This window comes from Callospermophilus lateralis, chromosome 8 (genome assembly GCF_048772815.1).
Source record: "Callospermophilus lateralis isolate mCalLat2 chromosome 8, mCalLat2.hap1, whole genome shotgun sequence".
In the NCBI taxonomy this organism is placed as follows: Eukaryota; Metazoa; Chordata; class Mammalia; order Rodentia; family Sciuridae; genus Callospermophilus; species Callospermophilus lateralis.
The window spans coordinates 1585852-1606337 of record NC_135312.1 but is presented as its reverse complement, the minus strand read 5'-3'; the positions used below and the strand labels follow the sequence as shown (position 1 = coordinate 1606337).

Genomic DNA, 20486 nt, shown 5'->3' with positions numbered 1-20486 from the left:
GACCTGGTATTGGAAGCAGCAGACAAGGATTTCAAAACTGCTATTATAACTATGCTCAATGACATTCAAATGAGGGAGGAAAAACCCTCAGCAAATAAACAGGACCAAGTGACGATTCTAAAACTGAAGACTATAAGGTCTGAAATAAAAAAATTCCCCAGATGGGCTTAACAGCAATTGGGAAATGGGAAAAGACATCACTAAGAATAAGACTCTAAGTCCCCTCTGGCTGACCTGGCTGAGGCATCAAGCCGCCATCTGATTTCTTTCTCAAAGACAATGGACTTTTCTATCACAGCACCATAGCTCATGGGTGGTTCTTGGAATTCCACAGAAAGAAAGAGTTAGAGATGGATTATTTTGGTAACATGTAGCAAAACATAATACCTTGTTTGTGAAGATATCACACTAACTTGATTCAACCTTAAAAAGGGTGGTGGAGTGTTTTCATTTCCAGCCAAGTACCTCTGAGTAGTCAGCTAGACATGGACAGAGAGGGAGCACTGGGGTTCCAAGAGTTCATCCCTCACTGCTGTCATAAATTTTGGGAGAACAAAGCACAACACTTTTCCACTCTTCTTGGCAAAGCAGTGGAAGCAAACGTCTGCCCCTCACTGTCCCAAGACTGGAGCACTATCCATATCCAGAGCAATGGAAGGCTTCGGTGGGCTGAGGCCAGCATGGCCTAGTCAATTTTTTGGTTGTTCAAAACATTACAAAGCTCACGACATATCATCTTTCATACATTTAACTCAAGTGGGTTATGAACTCCCATTTTTACCCCAAATACAAATTGCAGAATCACATCGGTTACACATTCACAAGGCAGAGAGAAGGGAAATCGTATGGAAATGGTAGGAGACACCCCACTCTTGAAAGGCTTTTTTCTTGTCTTAACAGACCCCACATCTCTGTCCTTGGGCCGTGGTCTCTGGTCCATCCTGTCTGAAAGCCTCAGGGAGGTCCCCAGCTGACTATTACAGGGAACAGCAAGCCCTGCCCTAGCCCGGGTGGTGATCCCCCAAGAATGCCCCTCGGGGCTTCCCTCCAACAGGGCAGCCTCCTGAAGCCCAGGGCCTTCTCCGTAATCCTATTGTCAGGGCTCCCACCCCGTTCTTGGGTTCTTGTTCTTTTCTGGAGGAAAATGGAAGAGAGTCACCTCGTATTCAACACCAAGTAGGAGCAGGCAGTGCTAGAAGCTGTACATGCCTTGGCTCATGAGGTTCCCTTAGCCGCCCCGTGGGGAAGGACTCTTGTTCCTCATTTACAAGTAAGGACATGAGTTCATTGCAGGTTAGATAACTTCCCTGAGGTTCCTGTGAGTGACAGGGCAGATTCACACCCAGGTCTCTGTGCTCCCAGCACCTGCACCTGACCAGCAGGAAGCTCACTGCTGTGCTGGAACTCAGGTGCTGACCCACCAGAGACCTTTCTATAAGCAGCTTCACAAGAACACCTGGAAAATATCTGTCTGGACCAAAAGCATGTGTTTCAAACTAAAAATTTCAAGCACAGAAACTCCTGAGTGCACTTCCATCATTTGGCATGGAACTTAGTCTTCTTTTCCTCTGTACCCTGTCCAGCCTCCCCGAGTTCTGCAGTTGGTCCTCCCATTGGCCAAGCCAAGAGCAGGAATCATGTCTACCTCATTTAAAGCTTCATCACCTGGAAGACAGTTAACATTGTTAAAAATAATAATAGTAAGAGTTAACAGGCCCTATTTATTTTATATATATATATATATATATATATATATATATATATATATATATATATATATTACTTGTAGATGGACACAATACCTTTATTTTATTTGTTTATTTATCTGTGTGCTGAGGATCAAACCCAGGGGCTCACATGTGCGAGGCAAGCTCTCTACTGCTGAGTCACAACCTCAGTCCAACAGGCCCTATTTAGATCCATGGTACTGAGCACCTGCAGACCAGGACTACTAACGAGACCTTGACTCACCACACAGTCTCAGAGGCCTTTGGTTGGTTTATTCCCTGTACCTGGTCACTCCCTGGGGGGCACATACTCTTGGTACCCCTAACTTACCTGGTGGGGGTCAGGCCTGTACTCTGATCACGTGTCTTTCTGGTTCATACAGGGAAGGAGCGGCTTGCTGCTTGCCTTGGAATTACTGTTCGGGAAGCCACTCAGTTTTTGGAGAGCTTTTTGCAGAAGTACAAGAAAATCAAAGACTTCACGCAAGCAGCTATTGACCAGTGTTATCACACAGGTAGGGCAGCTGTAGCCACGCCCTGGCACCCCCTGCTTCCTCTCCTCTGCAGCTTCCAGTGCTGTCTGTAACTCCTAGCTTTACAGCTGGCAGGTGGACAGACAGGTAGACAGTGTGTGGATGGGCAGGGCTGGGCTGCTGAGGCTGCAATGCCTGGATGAGCTACAGTTCCTGCCGATGAACAGAGAGGGCCATCACCAGAGCCAGGCTCCACCTGAAGCAACAACCTAGTGTAGCCACCCAGATAGGTAGAGAGACAGACAGGACCTGGGCCCAGAAATGGAAGACATGTGGCACACTTACAAAACACCTTCAGTCTGGTCACAAAGGAAACCCCAAAAGGTTTCATGTCTGTGACCACAGTGTACTAAGAAGTCCCTTGATACATGTCTCTGCATGTGCCATTCACACACCTGCTTGGAACTGTGTCACAGTCCCAAATAACTTAAGATAAAAAAAAGACATCTCAAGAAAATACAAAATTTTTGGAATAAAATACAGTAAAATAGGGGCTGGGGGTGTGGCTTAAGTGGTAGTGCGCCCACCTGGCATGCGTGAGGCACTGGGTTCGATCCTCAACACCATAATAAAATAAAATAAAGATATTGTGTCCACCTAAAAAAAACAAAAATAAAAAAAGACAGTAAAATATCTCAGCAAACACTGTGGAACTTGGCCACACTAATAACACTTTATTTGGAAGCAAGTGAATATTTTAAAGAGTATTTTAAAAGAAATCTGCAATTATAAATGAGTTGTATTCAACATAAAATTTGGGAAAGAGGAATTAAAGAAAGAAGAAGATAAAGAGCAAAAATTTTAAAGAAACAAAGAAGATTGATAACTGGTACAGAGAGTGTGAGCCCTCACAATGAACACCCTCTTGGGAGTGAAGTATGAATCAGGTGGAGGACTGGCCTGGCAGAACCCACATTCCTCACTGGCTCGGCATGCATGCCCTCAGGGCCCAGCAACATCTGTTTGACACCCTTGATACCCTGAGCCCTCTTTGAATCCTCCAGGGAACACTGAGGACTTGCCACTCAGCGCCCACGCCCAGTCTGTGAGTTCAGGACTGCCTGCTGCAGGGTCTATTTTTTGCCTGCCGTCAGGCTGGTCTTGCCCCCTCACTAGTAAGGGAAGCTCCCAGCACACTCAGAACTCACTCCTGCAGCCTCAGTCCTGCCTGCTCTCCTGATGTACGTGGAACACACACATGCCAGCCAAGCATTTCCATACCCCCAGGGTCCAGCAGGCCCCGGGCAGTTGGGCATGGGCAGGGTGCCTGTGGCACAGGCCCTGGTGGTTTCCTGCCCAGGAGCCCCATCCTCAACAAAACTAAAAATGCTGTTGATTTTGAGATGTTGAAATGGTGGTAGTTTAGTTTTGTTCCCAGTGTTGATCCTGCTATGAGCTCCACTCCCCTCCTTGTACTGAACCTTCTGGAAGGGTTGTGGCATGTCATGCTTCCAGACAACAAGCATGCATGCCCTTTGACCCAGCAGTTACATGTCCAAGCAGATGGTGCAAATGTGCATTAGAACAATAATTTACTTCATCCCAAATGTTTGCTGGGTGCCTGGCATGTGTTAGGCGGATGCTTTGCTGTCCACTGGGAGAGACAGTAAGAAAGACATTCAGGGACACTGCACCCTGAATGGAGAGCAGCACAGAGGAGCCCCAGGGCATCTGACAGCCATCGCCTCCCTGAAGAGGTAACCTGAGAACAGACTAAAAGGGTCAGGAATGGCCAGGGGAGGGGCCCAGCATGCGAAGGCAGAGAACCCTGGGCAGGTGCATAGAGCAGAGAAAGAAGAGACAGTGCCAGGCAAGGCCAGACCATGCATGGCACTCCACGTGGAAGGGTCCTGGGTTGCATCTTTTAAAAACTCACCCAGTAACAAGTGGGAAAGAGATTGGAAGGAGAGTCCGAAGGCAGAGACACTACCGGAGAAGAGTCTGGAAGCAGCAGTGGGATGCCACGTAGGAGTTGCTTAAGAAGGAATGCAGGGGAGACTAGGGCTGAGAGACCGTTCTGGCCACCAGTGCAAGTGGGGACACGTTCCCAGGTGTCAGTGTAAAACTGCACATTGGCTCACGGCCTGCCCCAGGTTGGAGCAGACTGACTTGACACTGATTTCTTCTGAGGCCCAAGAGCAGCCAGCAATGTGCTCACGTGGTCAGGTTTTTGTTTTCAAAATTGGCAACAGCAAGGCATTTGTACTACTTCTTTTCTTTTCTTTTCTTTCTTTCTTTCTTTTTTTTTTTTTTTTTTTTTTTTTGGTCTGGTAAAGGATTGAACCACTGAGCTGAATCACCATGTTTTTTTTGTTTTGTTTTTTTGAGACAGAGTCTGACTAGGTTGCTTAGTACCTCGGTAAGTTGCTGAGGCTGGCCTTGAGCTAAAGATTCTACAGCCTCAGCCTCCTGAGTCACTGGGATTATAGGCACATGCCATTGCACTCAGGTTTTTGTTGTTGTTCTATTTAGTTGTCTATGATAGTAAGATGGATTTGACATGTTGTACACAGTGGAGCACAATGTCTCATTCCTCTGGCAGTACATGGTGCAGAGTCACTCCCCTGGTGTGATCATACATGAATATAGGTAATAATGTCTGTCTCATTCTACCATCCTTCCCATCCCCACAGCCCCACCCCTCCCCTCACTCTGCTCTACAAACCAAAGTTCCTGCATTCTTCCCTGTCCCCCTGTCCCACTATGGAGCAACATCTGCTTATCAGAGAAAACATTCAGCTTTTGCTTTGGGGGGATTGGCTTATTTCACCTAGCATATTCTCCAACTCCATCCATTTACTTGCAAATGCTATAATTTCATTCTTCTTTAAGGCTGAGTAATATTCCATTGAGTATATGTACCACATTTTTCTTTATCCATTCAGCTGTTGAAGGGCATCTGGGTTGGTCCCATAGTTTAGCTTTTGTGAATTGATCTGCTACAAACATTGATGTGACTGCATCACTGAGATATGCTATTTTAAGTCCTTTGGGTATAAACTGAGGAGTGGGATAACTGGGTCAAATGGTGGATCCATTCCAAGTTTTCTGAGGAATCTCCATACTGCTTTCCATAGTAGTTGCACCAATTGGCAGTCCCATCAGCAGTGTTTGAGTGTGCCTTTTCCCCACATCCTCACTAACATTTATTGTAGCCCATATTCTGGATGATTGCCATTCTGACTGGAGTGAGATGAAATCTTAGAGTAGTTTTGATTTGCATTTCTCTAATTGCTAGAGATGTTGAACATTTTTTCATATGTTTATTCATTGATTCTATTTCTTCTGTGAAGTATCTGTTCAGTTCCTTAGTCCATTTATTGATCAGGTTATTTGTGGGGTGTTTTTTTTTTTTTGAGTTAAGTTTTTTGAGTTCTTTATATATCCTTGGAGATTAGTGCTCTGTCTGATATCTGTGTGGTAAACGGTTTTTACCATTCTGTAGTCCCTCTCATCACATTATTGATTGTTTCCTAAAAGAAGATGCTTTTTAGTTGGAATCCAACCCATTTTTTTGTTTGTTTGTTTGTTTTACTTCTTATGCTCTAGGAGTCCTTGTTTGGAAAGTCAGGTCCTAAGCCAACATGATGAAGATTTAGGCCTGCTTTTTTCTTCTATTAGGCTCAGGGTCTCTGTTCTAGTGTCTAAGTCTTTGATCCACTTTGAATTGATTTTTGTGCAGGGTGAGAGACAGAGGTTGAATTTCATTTTGGCACATATGGAGTTCCAGTTTTCCCAGCACCACTTGTTAAATAGGCTATCTTTTCTCCAGTGTATGTTTTGGCACCTTTGTCTAGTATGAGATGACCATTTATGTGGGTTTGCCTCTGTGTCTTCTATTTTGTACCATTGGTCTACATGTCTACTTGGTATGAATACCATGCTGTCTTTGTCACTATTGCTTTGTAGTTCAAGGTCTGGTACTGTGATGCCTCCTGCTTCACTCTTCTTGCTGAGGATTGCTTTGGCTATTCTGGGTCTCTTATTTTTCCAAATGAATTTCATGGTTGCCTTTTCTAGTTCTATGAAGAATGTCTTTGGGGTTTTCATAGGAATTGCATTAAATCTGTATAACAGTTGGGTAGTATGTCCTTTTCACTGTATTAATTCTGCCTATCCAAGAGCATGGGAGATCTTCCCATCTTCTGAGGTCTTCTTCAATTTCTTTCTTTAGTGTTCTAAAGTTTTCATTGTAGAGGTCTTCCACCTGTTTTTTTTTTTTAAATTTACATTTATTTATAGTTGGATACAAGACCTTTATGTTATTTATTTATCTTTATGTGGTGTGAGGATCAATCCCAGGGCCTCACTGTGCTAGACCAGCTCCACCCCTGAGCCCCAGCCCCAGCCCTCTTCTTCATTTCAGTAGTGTCTGTTGTGATGCTTCCTTTTTCATTATGAATTCTAGTAATTTGAGTTTTCTCTCTCCTTTTGGTTAGAGTGGCTAAGGGTTCATCAATTTTTTTTTTCAAAAAACCATCTTTTGTCATTTTTTTTTCAATTTTTTCTTTTGTTTCAATTTCATTGACTGATTTGTGCCCTGATTTTCATCATTTCCTGTCTTCCTCTACTTTTGGTGTTGATTCGTTCTTCTTTTTCTAGGGTTTTGAGATGCAATGTCAGTTGGTTTATTTGTTTACTTTTTATTCTTTTAATGAATGAGCTCAATGCAATGAAACTTTCTATTGGCATAGCCTACATAGTGCCCCAGAGATTTTGGTATGTTATATCAGAGTTCTCATTTACCTCTAAGAGTCTTTTTATCTCCTCCCTGATGTCCTCTGTTTTCCATGCATCATTCAATAGCTTATTGTTTAGTCTTCAGGTGTTGGAGTAGCTTCTATTTTAATTTTATCATTGATTTCTACTCTCATTTCCTTATGATCTGATATAATGCAGGGTAAGACCTCTTTTTTCTTTTTTTTGTATTTGCTAAGACTTGTTTTGTGGCATAACAAATGGTCTATTAAGGATCCATGAGCTGCTTGAGAAAATTGTTGATGGATGAAATATTCTGTATATATCTGTTAAGTCTAAATTATTGGTTGTATTATTGAGTTCTATGGTTTCTTTAGTTTTTATTTGGAAGATCTATCCTGTGATGAGAGAAGTGTGTTAAAGGTACCCAGTACTATTGTGTTGTGGTCCATCTGATTCTTGAAATTGAGAAGGGTTTGTTTGATATACATGGAAGCTCCATTTGGGGGGACCTAGATATTCATGATTGTCATGTCTTGTTGATGTGTCATTCCCTTAAGCAGTATGAAATGCCCCTCTTTATCCCTTCTGACTGATTTTGGTTTGAAGTCTACTTCATCTGATATGAGGATGGAAACCCCTGCTTGTTTACGTGGTGTGTGTGAGTGATAGGTTTTTCCTACCCTTTCACCTTCAGTCTGTGGATGTCTTTTCCTATACATGCATCTCTTGAAGCACCATATGGTTAGGTCTTTTTTTAAAAATCCAATCTTCCAGTCTATGTCTTTTGATTGATGAGTTTAGGCCATTAACATTTATTATTGAATTATGGTTTCATTTTGGTTGTTGTGGGTTTTTTTTTTTTCTGTGTGTGTGTGTGTGTGTGTGTTTGCCCGTGCATGCCAGGGATTTAACTCAGGGGCACTCAGCCACTGAGCCACATCCCCTGCCCCATTCATACTTTTTTAGAGAAAGGGCCTCACTGAGTTGCTTAGCACCTCGCAGTTGCTGAGGCTGGCTTTGAACTCACAATTCTCCTGTCTCAGCCTCCCTAGCCTCTGGGATCACAGGTGTGCACCACCACACCCTGCATTTTGTTTTATTTTTTATTTTTAATTTGACTTGGTTACTTTTTTGGTTGGCTTTTCCTTTAGTGTGGTTCCTCCCTTTGCTGGTTTTCATTTTCATTTCCTTCTCACGGAATATTTTGCTGAGGATGTTCTGTAGTGCAGGCTTTCTCATTGTAAATTCTTTTAACTTTTGTTTATCATGGAAGGTTTTTATTTCATCTTCAAATTTGTAGCTTAATTTTGCTGGATAGAAGATTCTTGGTTGGCATCCATTTTCTTTCAGAGCTGGGGATATGTTGTTGCAGGGTCTCCTAGCTTTGAGGGTCTGGGTTGAAAACTCTGCTGAGATATGAATTGGTTTCCCCCATATGTAATCTGAAACTTTTCTCTTGTGGCTTTTAAAATTCTATCCTTATTCTGTATGCTAGGCATTTCATTATAACGTGCCTTGGTGTGGATCTGTTGTAATTTTGTACATTTGGGGTCCTGTAAGTCTCTTGTATTTGATTTTCCGATTAATTCTTCATGTTTGGAAAATTTTCTAATATTATTTTATTGAAGATATTGTGCATTCCTTTGGTTTATATCTCAGTGCCTTCCTCTATCTCAATAATTCTTAGATTTTGTCTTTTCATGTTATCCCATAATTCTTGGAAGTTCTGTTTCTTACCATCTTCATTGTATGGTCAACTTTATTTTAAGATTATATGTTTTGATATGATATGTCAAGAGATTTGTAAGGTTTTGAACAACCAATAAAAAAAAAAAGATTATATGTTTTGCTGATGGATTTGTGGCTCCTTGGTAGAGCACTTGCCTAGCATTGTAACGCACTAGGTTCTATTCTCAGCACCACATGTAAATAAATGAATAAAACAAAGGTCCATTAACAACCAAAAATATACATAAAAATAATTTTTAAAAAGATTATATATTTTGTCTTCATTCCCTGAGGTTTTGTCTTCCAAGTGATCTCGTCTGTTGGTGATTCTTTTTATTGAATTTTTTATTTGGTTTATTGTTTCCTTCATTTCAAGGATTTTTATATGTGTTTTTTTCAGAATCTCTTTTTCTTGAAGTAATTTTTTGCTACCTGTATTTACTCTCTTATCCTTTTGTTAGAGTGATCAATTGTTGCCTGTATTTGCTCTCTTATACCATTCTATGCTTTGATGATCACTTCAATTATGTACATTGTGAACACCTTCTCTGACATTTTATCTATGTGCTGTCAATGGATTCTATTATTGCAGCATCTTGGTTTGTTTGGGGCACTTTCTTCCCTTGTTTTTTATGTTGTCAATATGTCATTGTGGATCTGAGGTATTAGAACTTTTACCTTATAAATTTATAGTGTCTCTGCAGGTTACCAATACCTCGCCTTTAAGTGGGAGATCAATATTTACAGCACCTAGTGCAAACAGTGTGAAGCCTTAAATCAAATAGCTCCTATTTAGACAAGTATAGTTTTGTAGCAATAAACAGAAATGTGTTCAATTAATATCTATGATAAAATAGTAGGTTTGCATAAAATCTCCAATTTCTAATGGTGGACAAACAGAGAGAGCAGGGTGTGGGGATGTGGGGTTTATGAAGTAAGAGGTGAGAACATGGAGGTATGAAGTCATAGGAAAAGTGAAAGAGGAATCAAGAGAAACAGACTAGCAGGGACACCTCTGGTGATGGTCTTCCAGGTCCTGGCTGTTGTCTCTATATGGAAGTGGGCCAGGAAAGCCACATGTTGGTAGATTGGGGTTGTATCACTGCCCTACTCCGGGCATGCATGACTAAGACTTCTGCCCCCTTCAGCCCTAGGTTCCTCTGTCTTTCTTCTTCTCATGCCAGGTGACCTTGGAGGGACTGCAGCTATTTTTGGAACCTAGATAGAAGGCAATTGGAGAAGGAGCTTCCTTTCATTTGGACCCCAGTGCTGCTATTTCCATGACTCCTTGCTCCTTCCTATGCAGTGGAGGGAAGCCAGCTGTTTTGACATGGGGATGGCTTCCAAGAACATTGCTTCCACTCTGAGTACCAACATGAAGGGGCAGGGCCAGGGCTCTTGAGATGCAAACAGAAACTATGATCGCCAGTACCAAAAACCACAGCTGGGGGAGAAACAAGGTACGAAGTATGTGAAATCAGGAGACGTCCACTTTGGACCACAAGGAGTCACCAAAACAACTAGAAAACTAGGTGAAGTACCTGAACCAACAGTTTCCAGGTATCCAATAGTGGGCAGCATATTGCTTTGGTTGCTTAGAGAAGAGACAAATGAGGTGTGTCCTGTGAGTGCCTCATCTAGAGGCAAGACCACAGTGTGGGAGGGGACCCAAGCAGAGACTCTGATGGGATGGGGATGTCTCAAATTCTGACCTTCCAGAATGGATACTGGATACATGGAACATTCAATAGAGACCTCAAAAGGCCACGCTTTACAGGAGATCTTAATGAGCCCTAATGGAGAGGCCACTCACCCACCCAGCAAAGCTTAAAATCAGACCTCAGACAGCCAATGGATCTACAAGCAACTCAAGCCTGCCAGGAAACTCTTGAACAAGGGCATCAGCCCCACATCCAGCTTTTGGTCAGAAACCATGAGGCATGCAAAGCTGTCCCCCATACCTGCAAGTGGGAAACCTCGTCAAGGAGCATCAAGGCAGAAAGGCTGCACCCAGTCCCTGGGACCCCTCTGCCAGACCCCCGAGTGCTTGGCAGGGGTCAGGCTCTGGAACAAGGCCTCCTGAAAGCCACACCCCAGCACTGAACAGGGAGAGGCAGCTGAGGAGCGAGGACATGTTATTTGCCTCCAGTTGCAGAAACTCCTTCCTCGTTAGCCAGAGCATTCAGGTAGCTCAGAAGAGCAGCATCCTGCAGAGGTGAAGGAATGCTGTGCCAGGTTGAAAGTGCACTCCCCAGTCCTGACTGCCAGTTGCTGTAAAGAGACTTCAGTTATCCCTGGCATAGTGTGGGTGCTCAGTACCTTGCCACTCTATGATGATTGTACTGGGCGGTGGGGATGTGGCTCGGTGGTACAGCGCTTACCGAGCATGCCCTGGGTTCGATCCCCAGCACCAAAACCAAGTCATGATTATTGTATTTGTGGGGAATTCTTTCATCCTCAGACCTATGAACTCTCACAAGTGGAGGATTTGTTTGTCACCCACACCCAGTTAAAACAGAAGTCCTCACTGGTCAAGTACCTACTCACCCAGCACAGCTTGTTGATGCTCATTCTCTTGAGAGCTCCCAAATCATAAGCGTCAGGCCCGAGAGGATGTGGGTCTACGTCACGTGGGGTGTGGACTCCAACTCAAACCCTGGCCTCCTCTCTCTACCCTGCTATGACCACACAGTCCAGGGACTGCAGGGCCCAGGCCCACATGTATCTGAATGATTTCCACAGTCCCTGTCTTGTGTCGGACAAGGTACCCTGGAGACCAGTAAGAGTAGAGAAGCATGCCACCTGCCACAGGGCTGTCCCTTGGCAGTCCTCACGCTCCCATCATGAAACCACATGCCAAGTGCCTTGGGGAAGCCAGAGTTAGCACAAGACAGGGCTTTTGCCTACCAGGGCTGCATGGCTGTTTGCTACTGTCTCTCACCTGCTTTTTTCTATAACCAGGCTATGTGGCATCCATCATGGGCAGAAGGAGGTCTCTGCCCAGGATCCATGCACGGGACCAGCAGCTCCGGGCACAAGCAGAACGACAGGCAGTGAACTTCATGGTGCAAGGTACTGGAGCCCAGCCAGCTGTTGCCCGCCTCTCCTGTGCCCTGTCTCAGCACCTCTGTCCCTTGGGCATGTGGCAGCTGCAGAGCCAGGCAGCACCCTCCAGACTACCATGGTGCACTGCTCCTGGAAACCCTCCTGAGGAACCCCATAGCCCTACCTTGTGGTCTGGCAGTACTGTCAGTGGCATGACTGTCACAGGGTCATCTTTATAATCAGGATTCTTCCCTCCAGCTCCACTGTCCCCCATACCTACAAGTGGGAAACCCAGTCAAGGAGCATCAAGGCAGAAAGGCTGTCCCCAGTCCCTGGGACCCCTCTGCCAGACCCCCGAGTGCCTGGCAAGGGTCAGACTCTGGAACAAGGCCTCCCAAAAGCCACACCCCCGTGCTGAACAGGGAGAAGGAGCTGAGGAGTGAGGACATGGTATTTGCCTCCAGTTGCAGAAACACTTTCCTCGTTAGCCAGAGCATTCAGATAGCTCAGAAGAGCAGCACCCTGCAGAGGTGATGGAATGCTGTGCCACTGGGCTCCACACTGGCTGCCCGCGTTCCTCAGGGTCCTGAAACAGAACTCTTTGTGTCCACAGGCTCTGCTGCAGACCTCTGTAAGATGGCCATGATCCGCATCTTCTCTGCAGTGGCCACTTCCCCCACCCTGACGGCCAGGTCAGTGAAGACAGTCAGGCCACATGCTAGCCAGCCTTTCCCAGGGTTTGGACGGGAAGTGGCTGTTCTATGCAAGACCCCCATGCCTACTCCACCTGTGGGACCTCCATTCTGGCTGCCCAGCCACCACAGAGCAAAGGACCCCTTGACCCGAACCCTCAAGACTCTTAGCCTGGCCTCTAGTGGCTGGGGCCCAGCAGCATCAAGCAGAAGTGCTATCCTCAGTCCCTACCCTGAAGGGAGGCACCACCTGAAGGCCCCATCTGCAGCTGCCCCCTCCCACATCCCGGCCGGTCACAGTCCCACAGCAGGACCATGGGGATGCTATGCTTGCCCAGAACCCATACTCAGGTGCACCTCAATGGCAGGTCTATTACAGCCACCCAGCCATAACTCTCTCAGGTCTGTCTCTGCCCTGAGTTTTGAAGTGGCAAGAGGATAAGGAACTGTCACCCCAGCTCTCTCCCACTGCAACTGAAGCCTGAATGTGGCTACAGGTGACCACCCAGACATCCCCTCTCTTTGTGGAAAATGGATTCCCCTCAAGAATCCCTGAACCCCTTCAGATGGCTAAGCCACATCAGCCCCTCAGAGGGGTGGTGGTGTCAGATCCCAGAAGGGATTCACTTTACGTGCCCACCCTAAAGACCTAGGCTATCCACTCTGGTCATGTGGGGTGGCCTCTGCAGGCCAGAGTGCGACTGTGGCTGCCCAGGTGGGTCATGCCTCCTCTGCTGGGAAGGGAGCCAGTGGCAGGGTGGGCAGCTGCTTCTCTAGATCATAAAACGTGAACTGGTCTCAGCAGCCTGCACTCTGCAGCCCCACGCACCCCACCTCTGGGATGTAGAGACCTGCTTGCAGTGGCCTTCCGTTTCCACCCAAGCTCAGTTTTCTCTTGGCTTCTAATGTTATTTTATGTGCTAAAGAATGACTTCTTCTTTATCCGAAATCTTTCATCTTTCTTTAAAAACCTGTTTCCTTTATTACTTCAGATACTTTCTTTGCTCATTTTGACTTTTGAGCCAGTGTTATTTTGCTGATTTCAGCAACTTCACATAGGAGAGGATACTGTGGGGTGGCACCCCACAGAGTTGAGGGCAGGAGCCTGTCCCCAGCCCCCAGGCTCTGCTGGCTACTCCCCTTTGCAGCCCTGCACTGACACTTCTTCACTGGGGAGGAGTCATGAAGGAGGGCTGTCAGGAAGACAAGGGTGCCTGAGATCCCAGCTGAGTCTCCCCATGACCCTGCTGACTCCCATGCTGACTGGACGGTGCTCTGACTCCTACAGTGATTGGGGTGGTCAACAGGTGGAAGCAGAGTGAGCAGATATTGCCCCATCTCACATCTCCATCACCTCTCGCTGCCATCTGCTGCCTCCCCAGCAAGCACATACTAGCCAAGGTTTTCCTCTGGATTTCCTGTAGTTCCTCCTCTGCTGGGATGTGGAAGTCCTGCCCACTCCCAAAGTCTATCAGTCTCAGAGGTGTGAGTGGCCTGCAGTGGTTTTCCACCATAGTGGAAGATTAGAAAAGTGGTCTTGTTTTTGCTGCATGTAGAATTGGTAGAAGTTGTCATGTGAAGACTTGGCATCTTTGGTAATAGGACCTCCTGCAAGCTGAGCACAGGCCATTAGGGGTTTAACTGAACGAAGGCACACTAGGTAGGACGTGACTCATCCCAGTTCACCAGAGCTAAGCCAGCACCAGGTCCCCCGTGCCTCCTTGGAGGTGGATTCGAGCAGGGGCACCACACAGGTGTATTCTCAGGAGGAACCCACAAGGGGGCTCAGTGCCGCTAGGCATGCCCCTTGGAAGGGAGCTGCCTCTCAAGCCTGGGACAGGGACATGAAGTGGGGCCCTCTGGAATGTTCCCTGAGGGAGCCTGGGTCTGTTGGCCTCAGACAGGCTGTCCAGATGCAGATGCAGCAGCCCCACCTTCTCTCAAAGGCAGCGCTCTCCCCTGACCCTGTGCTCGGGAGGTCTGAGCCTGTGTTCCTCTGCTCCTCATCCACCCTGAGCCACACATTCTGCTGACTCCTGTGCCCCAGTTTCCAGTTAGAAATGTGGCAGTGTCTTCATCCCATGCTGTGAGGGTGATGTGTGAGTGACTGACAACCACACCTATTCTTAGGTCCTGCCAGACCAGCAGCTCAGATCTCACCATGTGATTTCAAAAAGTGTGAAACTTTCTGCCAAATCTGGAAAGATTCACAAGCACCTCTTTTGAGGTTTCTGCCAGTTTGAAAAGTAAGCCCCAGGGAGCCAAAGACCCTGGCAGACTCTTGGTCCCTACCATGTACTGCCAGTATGACTCCTGGAAAGGCAGAGTCCATGCTCTGACCAGAGGCTGCATGAAAAAATGCAGGTGCACCTCGCTGAGGGTGCCCTGCAGAGTGTGCACCCAGTACTCGCATGGCCCAGCCCAGTGTGAGTCTGCAGATGCACAACCATGAGCACGTGTGCTCGGCCTCAGGAACATGGCACAGCTACAGCAGCTCAGACTCCCCAGCTTGACTTTTTCTCCCATAATGAGAATCCAGGACACAGTCGTTGTTGATTGTTTCCGAAGCTCAGGACAGAAGGACCAAAGGTCCTCTGGCTACTGGTTTCTTTCCTCTTGGTGCCACAATGGAGGTAGCTGCTCTGACTACCACAACACTTTCCAGGCCAGAGGAGAAAGTGATGACCAAAAGAGCTAAGGCAGCCCTTTCAGGGCCTTCCTAGAAGTTCTTGGCACACTGCATCTAAGGGAGAGCTTGGGAAGACAGCTCCATCTCCACCCACCCAACAGCAGAGAGAGGAGAACAGAAAGAGGCGGCCACCACAGTCTCTGCTGCAGAGTGCTGATAGAGTCCCCCTGCCTAGATCTTAGAGAGTTGCTCCTCCTCCCAGCCAGCGTTCACCACCACATGCCCATGACTGCTGCCCAGCAGGGCTTCACACAGCTCCCCTGTGCAGCCCCAACTTTCCAGTACCACATGGGGGTGCAGCGCAGGCAGCAGGGGAGGCAGGATGGGAAGGGATCACTGTCGTTCAGGGTTCACACCAGGAGGAAGCTGAGGCTGTAAAGGGCAGAACAGTGGGGCCCCATGTGCTTCCCATCATTCCCGGGGGCCTTCAGGCCCTCACTGATTGTCCTGAGTCACCTCCACCATATGCCCCTTCCTTGAGTGGGCAGGTCCAGACACCACTGTCCATCCACAGGGATTGCACTGAGTCTGCGTGCCACAGCCCTGGGCTGTGAGGATCATGTCCCAGAGGATTCTGAAGCTGTCTGTGGAGGAGCATAAGCCAACCAGTGCTGCCCTCCAAAGAGCATGTGGGGTTACAGAAGTTGGTGCAGTTTTTGTGCCAACATGGAGCTGTAGGAGCCAGCTGCTTGGACAGGACCACTCCACCCCTTGCCCTGTGCACTTATGCTCCTGTCCCTTCTCTCCACTTGAATCTATAAAACCTGCCAGAGACCACTGCCCAGCAGTTCATCACCCCCAACCCCTGCCAGGCCTGTCCTGGCTTCCTGCCCATACTGACGCCTGGGAGGGCTGAGGAGGTGTGGGCTGAAGCTGCCCTGGAGTGTGGCCTGTGGTGGAGAGTGTAGCCCTGCTCAGGCTGCTGGGAATGGCCACCCCATCCTGCGCAGCTGGAGGGCTCAGGGGTCCATGAGACAGGCTGGGAGCTGAGGGGCACCCAGGCTGTCCAGGAGTCTCCACATAGGCGCTGTCACCAGGCAAGTGCATGTGCAGTCCTGGCCAGGCCACCCCAGATGCCCCCTGTCATTGTAATGGGGGGACTTGGAAAGATTTTTAAATTTTGCACGTTGAATTTTGAGGTATTTTGTTGAATATTTATTTGTTTGCCTTCAGAAACAAAATTTTAAAAGATTGCACCATTCCATTGCTGAGGGTCTTCACTGCTCACAGCAGGCCCCATACCTGTCCTTTTAACCCACGACAGGGCCTCCACCCCCAGCCCAGAGAGGGCTTTCTCCATCTGGGCCAGTCCTCAGCCAGGGGCTGGACAGCTCAGCAGTCACTTCTATGGAGCCTTCTCCCTCTCTTCCAGCACCTTCTCCCAGCTCCCGGAAGCTGTTCTGGTGACTGTAAAGTGACCCCAGGCAACAGTGCCCAGGGTGGGTCCTCTCCACTTCGCCACAGGGCAACCTCTTTGGGGCACATAGTGCCAGACAACCTTCCCTGAATCCTGGAGAATGAGCCCATGTCCCCACAAGGCAGTGTCTAGGCTACCCAGGTAACTGTTGCCCCCTTCCAGGTTGGTTGCCCAAATTCACGATGAGCTGCTGTTTGAAGTGGAAGACACACAGGTCCCCGAGTTCGCAGGTAAACCTGGGAGAGCAAGAGGTCTTTCTGTCACACAGTTAAAGAGAGACCTGCCATTCTCTTGAAACCTGTCCTCTGTCTGACCTTCCATAGACCCTTTCCCTAGCAGGAAGGGGCCCAGCTTGGTGTGGCACCCTGTAAAAGCCCAGGTGGGCATCCAGTGCTGTAGTGGAGCTTCCAGAGCATTCCACAGACACCAAGGCTGGGCCTCCACCTGCCTGGCAGGGACGGTCTGGACGGCTGGTGGCCCAGGCCCTGAGGCTAATCACAATGCCAGCACCACAAAGCTGCCCTTACAGGTATGGTGGTCACTTAAGTCTTCACCCAAAAGCAGCAGAGATCATGGTCTGTGCCCAGGCTGCTCTGGCTGGGCAGAGTGACCAGCTGGTGCCTCTTCTCAGCCCCAGAACCATGGCCAAAGCTGGAGTTGGGAGCATGGCACCTGGCCAGCCTGATTGGGGAGGGTGGAGGTCAGTGCAGAGCAGTGTTTTGGGCTGGAGGGCAGGACTGAGGGGCTTCATGCTGTATCCTGGGCCATGAACCAGACACAGCAGCCATGTGGGGATCAAGGCCCCTAGACCAGCCAGTTGGGGTGACCCTGTGGATGCAGGAAACAATTAGGGAGTTGGAGAGGGGGTGCTGGGCAGGACTCAGCCTGAGCTTCCTGTCTGTGACTCCGGAGCCCCTGAGGAGAGGAGCTTGGCCAGGGCTCGCCTGGGCAGGCTCAAATGGCTCTGCGTTCCTGTTCTAGCTCTTGTCAGGGGAACCATGGAGTCCTTGCAACAGATTCAGGACCCAGAGCTGCAACTGCAGGTGAGAAGGGCACACCCCTGCCCAGCCTCCCCACCGTGTCCCTCACTGTCAAGAATCAGCCCAGAGTGGAAGGGGGAGTGCCAGACTGCCACCATGGCACAGGAAGGCAAGGACAGAGGACCGGCCCCTTGCCCTGCATCCCAGGACTGCTGCCAAGAAGCCCTCTTCCCTGCTGGGTGGTTGGCTGTTGCCTGGTGAGAAGCCAGGATGAGGGTCAGCTGCTCCCCCAAGCCTGGGACTCTCCATCACCCCTGTGTCCAAACCTCTTGCCTGAGGCTCACACTTACTGGGGGTTTAAGTGCTGGGGCCCCCACCTACTCCAGGCATGTCCCTAGAATATGCCCAAACCTAGTATCAGCCTGCTCCTGCTTGGGCACCACTTGGAGGCAATTCTGGGTCCTCACCAGGAAAAGACTGTAGTGCAGGCTCCCCAAGAGTGATGGGGACAATTGAAGGAGGAGTAATGAGGACACGGGGGCAGGGTCCCAAGTCTGCACAGAGTTCCCAAGTAAGGTCAGAGACACATTCCTGTCACTAGTGAGGATCCAGCCCAGTGGAACCGGCTGCAGAGGGGCTTACCAGATCTCCTCCCAGAGCAGCCTCTGCTCTGCTGGCAGGCAGCCCCCTGGGGGGCCCTCCTGGGAAACCTCCCCCTCCCATAAGATGTGCCACTGCACCTTCAGAGCTCAGGGACTCAACAAGGCCTCCCCTCTCCCCACTCTTCAGAGGAGAGGGGCACCCAGAAGCAGCCCAGGTACTTTGCCCAGCCAGGAAGGGAACTTATGCCCTCTAGTAGATCCACAGAAGCCTGTGTGTGACAGGCAGAGAAGTGGGGCTGCCAGACAATGGAAGCTGGGAAATCCCCACCCTGGCTTCCAGAAGGAGCCCTTCTAGAGCACCAAGCTGTGGGGGAACACTGGGGCTACAGCTGTTAGCTATGGTAGGGTCTTGGGCAATAGAGTACACACAGAATCGGCCACCCGTGAAGAGTCTGCTGCCCCCCTGGCTCCTACCCAACTGGGTGATTTCTGGGGGTGATGGGCACAGATTGCCCCAGGACACACCTCGCCCACCCTAGGGCACCTTGCCTGGAGGCCCTCCCTACAGGCTGCAGGCTGCACCAAGGACTTAGGGGACATCTCTGTCAAGGCCAAGGCGTCACCATGGGCAGGGGGCTGTGTGTGGTATGGACCTGTTACTGGGAAGACGAGTGTGTGTGTGCACAGGTATGTACGTGTGTGCACAGCTGGGTGCTGCCATGGCTGTGTCCGGTTGTGTCCCGGGATATGTGAACCCCTCCATTCTGCTTATGGACCTGGGAGGCGTCTAGCTAGCTCAGGCCCAGAGCTCACTTCTGATTGCCACCCACAGGTGCCCCTAAAGGTGAGCCTGAGCGCCGGCCGTTCCTGGGGACACCTGGTTCCACTGCAGGAGGCCCTGGACTCTTAGCTCAGCCTGAGTCACACCGAGTCTCCCAGCAACAGTCTGGCTGCCCAGGTCACTGGGCACCTCCTCGGCCTGTGCATTTTTCCCCTTCATTTTGTCTGTAGCCCCAGGCAACAGGAGGAGGAGGGAACTGGTCTCCACCAGCCCATTGTGTGGCCTTTCCCGAGGTCATTAGCGAGTACTTTGAGCTCCTGGATGAATACAGGCCCATTAACCCTTTGGGGCTGGGATGGCTGGGATGTCCCCAGGAGTAAACACTTTGTGTGAAGCGTATCTTCCTGGTCTGAGTGAGTTCTTCCCATAGCTAGGAAAGGCCATGTCCACAGCCAGAGGCAGGGCTGAGGCCCCAAACTGGGGTGGCCTGGATACAGCCCAACCCTGTTGGTTGTCCACTCAGGCCCTGTCGTGCCTGCTCCAGACGCAGGCTGCAGGCCAGTGGGCACTAGCACAAGGAGCCAGCCTGTGGGGACAGCACCTGAGGCTCTAGACAGAAGGCCCAGCTTCCTCCCACACCTCTGGGCCCACAGCCGGCAGTGCAGCTGGATGTCCCCAGAGTGTTACCTGAGCCCTGGCAGAGATGGGGGCAGCCCCTGACCCTGGTTTTGCCCTCCTGGGAAGGAATGTGCAGGGTCAGATTCCTCTTGACTCCCATGCCAGGACAGGGAGCTGGGCATGGCAGGGCCAGGGAAGAGGAGAGGAGGAAACCCCATGAAAAATTGCCTCAGAGATCTGTTTTGGGGATCCTCCAGGTTACAGGGTCCCTCTGCCAACAGGGTGGCATCCTGTGCTAGGGTCTGACTGAGCATAGGTCTGTGTCCACCCACTATCCCTGGTGCCCCTCCATACCCTGCTCTTTATCCCTGGTCCCCAGTGCTGCCTACAGCCCCCTGGGGCCCCTCCTCACACCCTGTGACATCTTCCTCCCTTATAGACACTGGGGCTCCACCTCCCCACCTGGCGGCCTTGGCGCCCACCCTCCTGATCCAGATCTCACTGTCCCTCAGAGGTGCTGGGTGAGCAAGAGGGCAAGCAGGCAGGGCCCAGGCCTATGGTGGCACTACCCACGGGCTGCCAGGGACACTGGGACTGAGAAGAATCCAGGACAAGGAGGCCTCACCTGTTGGGGGCTACCGACTCAGGAGAAGGGCCAAGACCCCAAGGGTATGCAGATCCCAGCCCAGGGCCCAGAGCCAGAAGACAGCAGCAGGGCCCCGTGGCTTGCAGTTCCCCAGGGTGGGAGGGGAGGGGGTGCAAAGCTGCCTCTCAGCTGAGGCAAGTGTTTGATGGGTTGAGGCGACTGCTTGGAAGGCCACCCCACCCAAAGCCCAGCTGTCACCTCTCTGCACCTCCCATGTTCAGGGGTAGTGTTCAGGGCCTGCTTCCAAGTCGGGTCAGCTGGCAGTGGCAGCCCAGCCGTGGGGGAGGGAGTCCAGCAGCACGGAGTCCAGCGTTGCCAGCCTCGGAG

The 20486-nt window shown here is 49.6% G+C and overlaps 1 protein-coding gene across 1 annotated transcript in view; it reads left to right on the top strand.

Moving 5' to 3' along the window:
• The window catches only part of Poln (DNA polymerase nu), a 172972-nt gene extending 153778 nt beyond the window's left edge, over positions 1-19194 (top strand). Inside the window, exons 20-25 of the mRNA XM_076863954.1 lie at positions 2111-2242; positions 11651-11761; positions 12348-12426; positions 16695-16762; positions 17514-17575; positions 18947-19194. Of these exons, the coding sequence (XP_076720069.1) occupies positions 2111-2242; positions 11651-11761; positions 12348-12426; positions 16695-16762; positions 17514-17575; positions 18947-19024 (530 nt within the window). The 3' untranslated portion in view covers positions 19025-19194. The remainder of the gene's footprint in view (positions 1-2110; positions 2243-11650; positions 11762-12347; positions 12427-16694; positions 16763-17513; positions 17576-18946) is intronic.
• The last annotated feature ends 1292 nt before the right edge of the window (positions 19195-20486 follow it).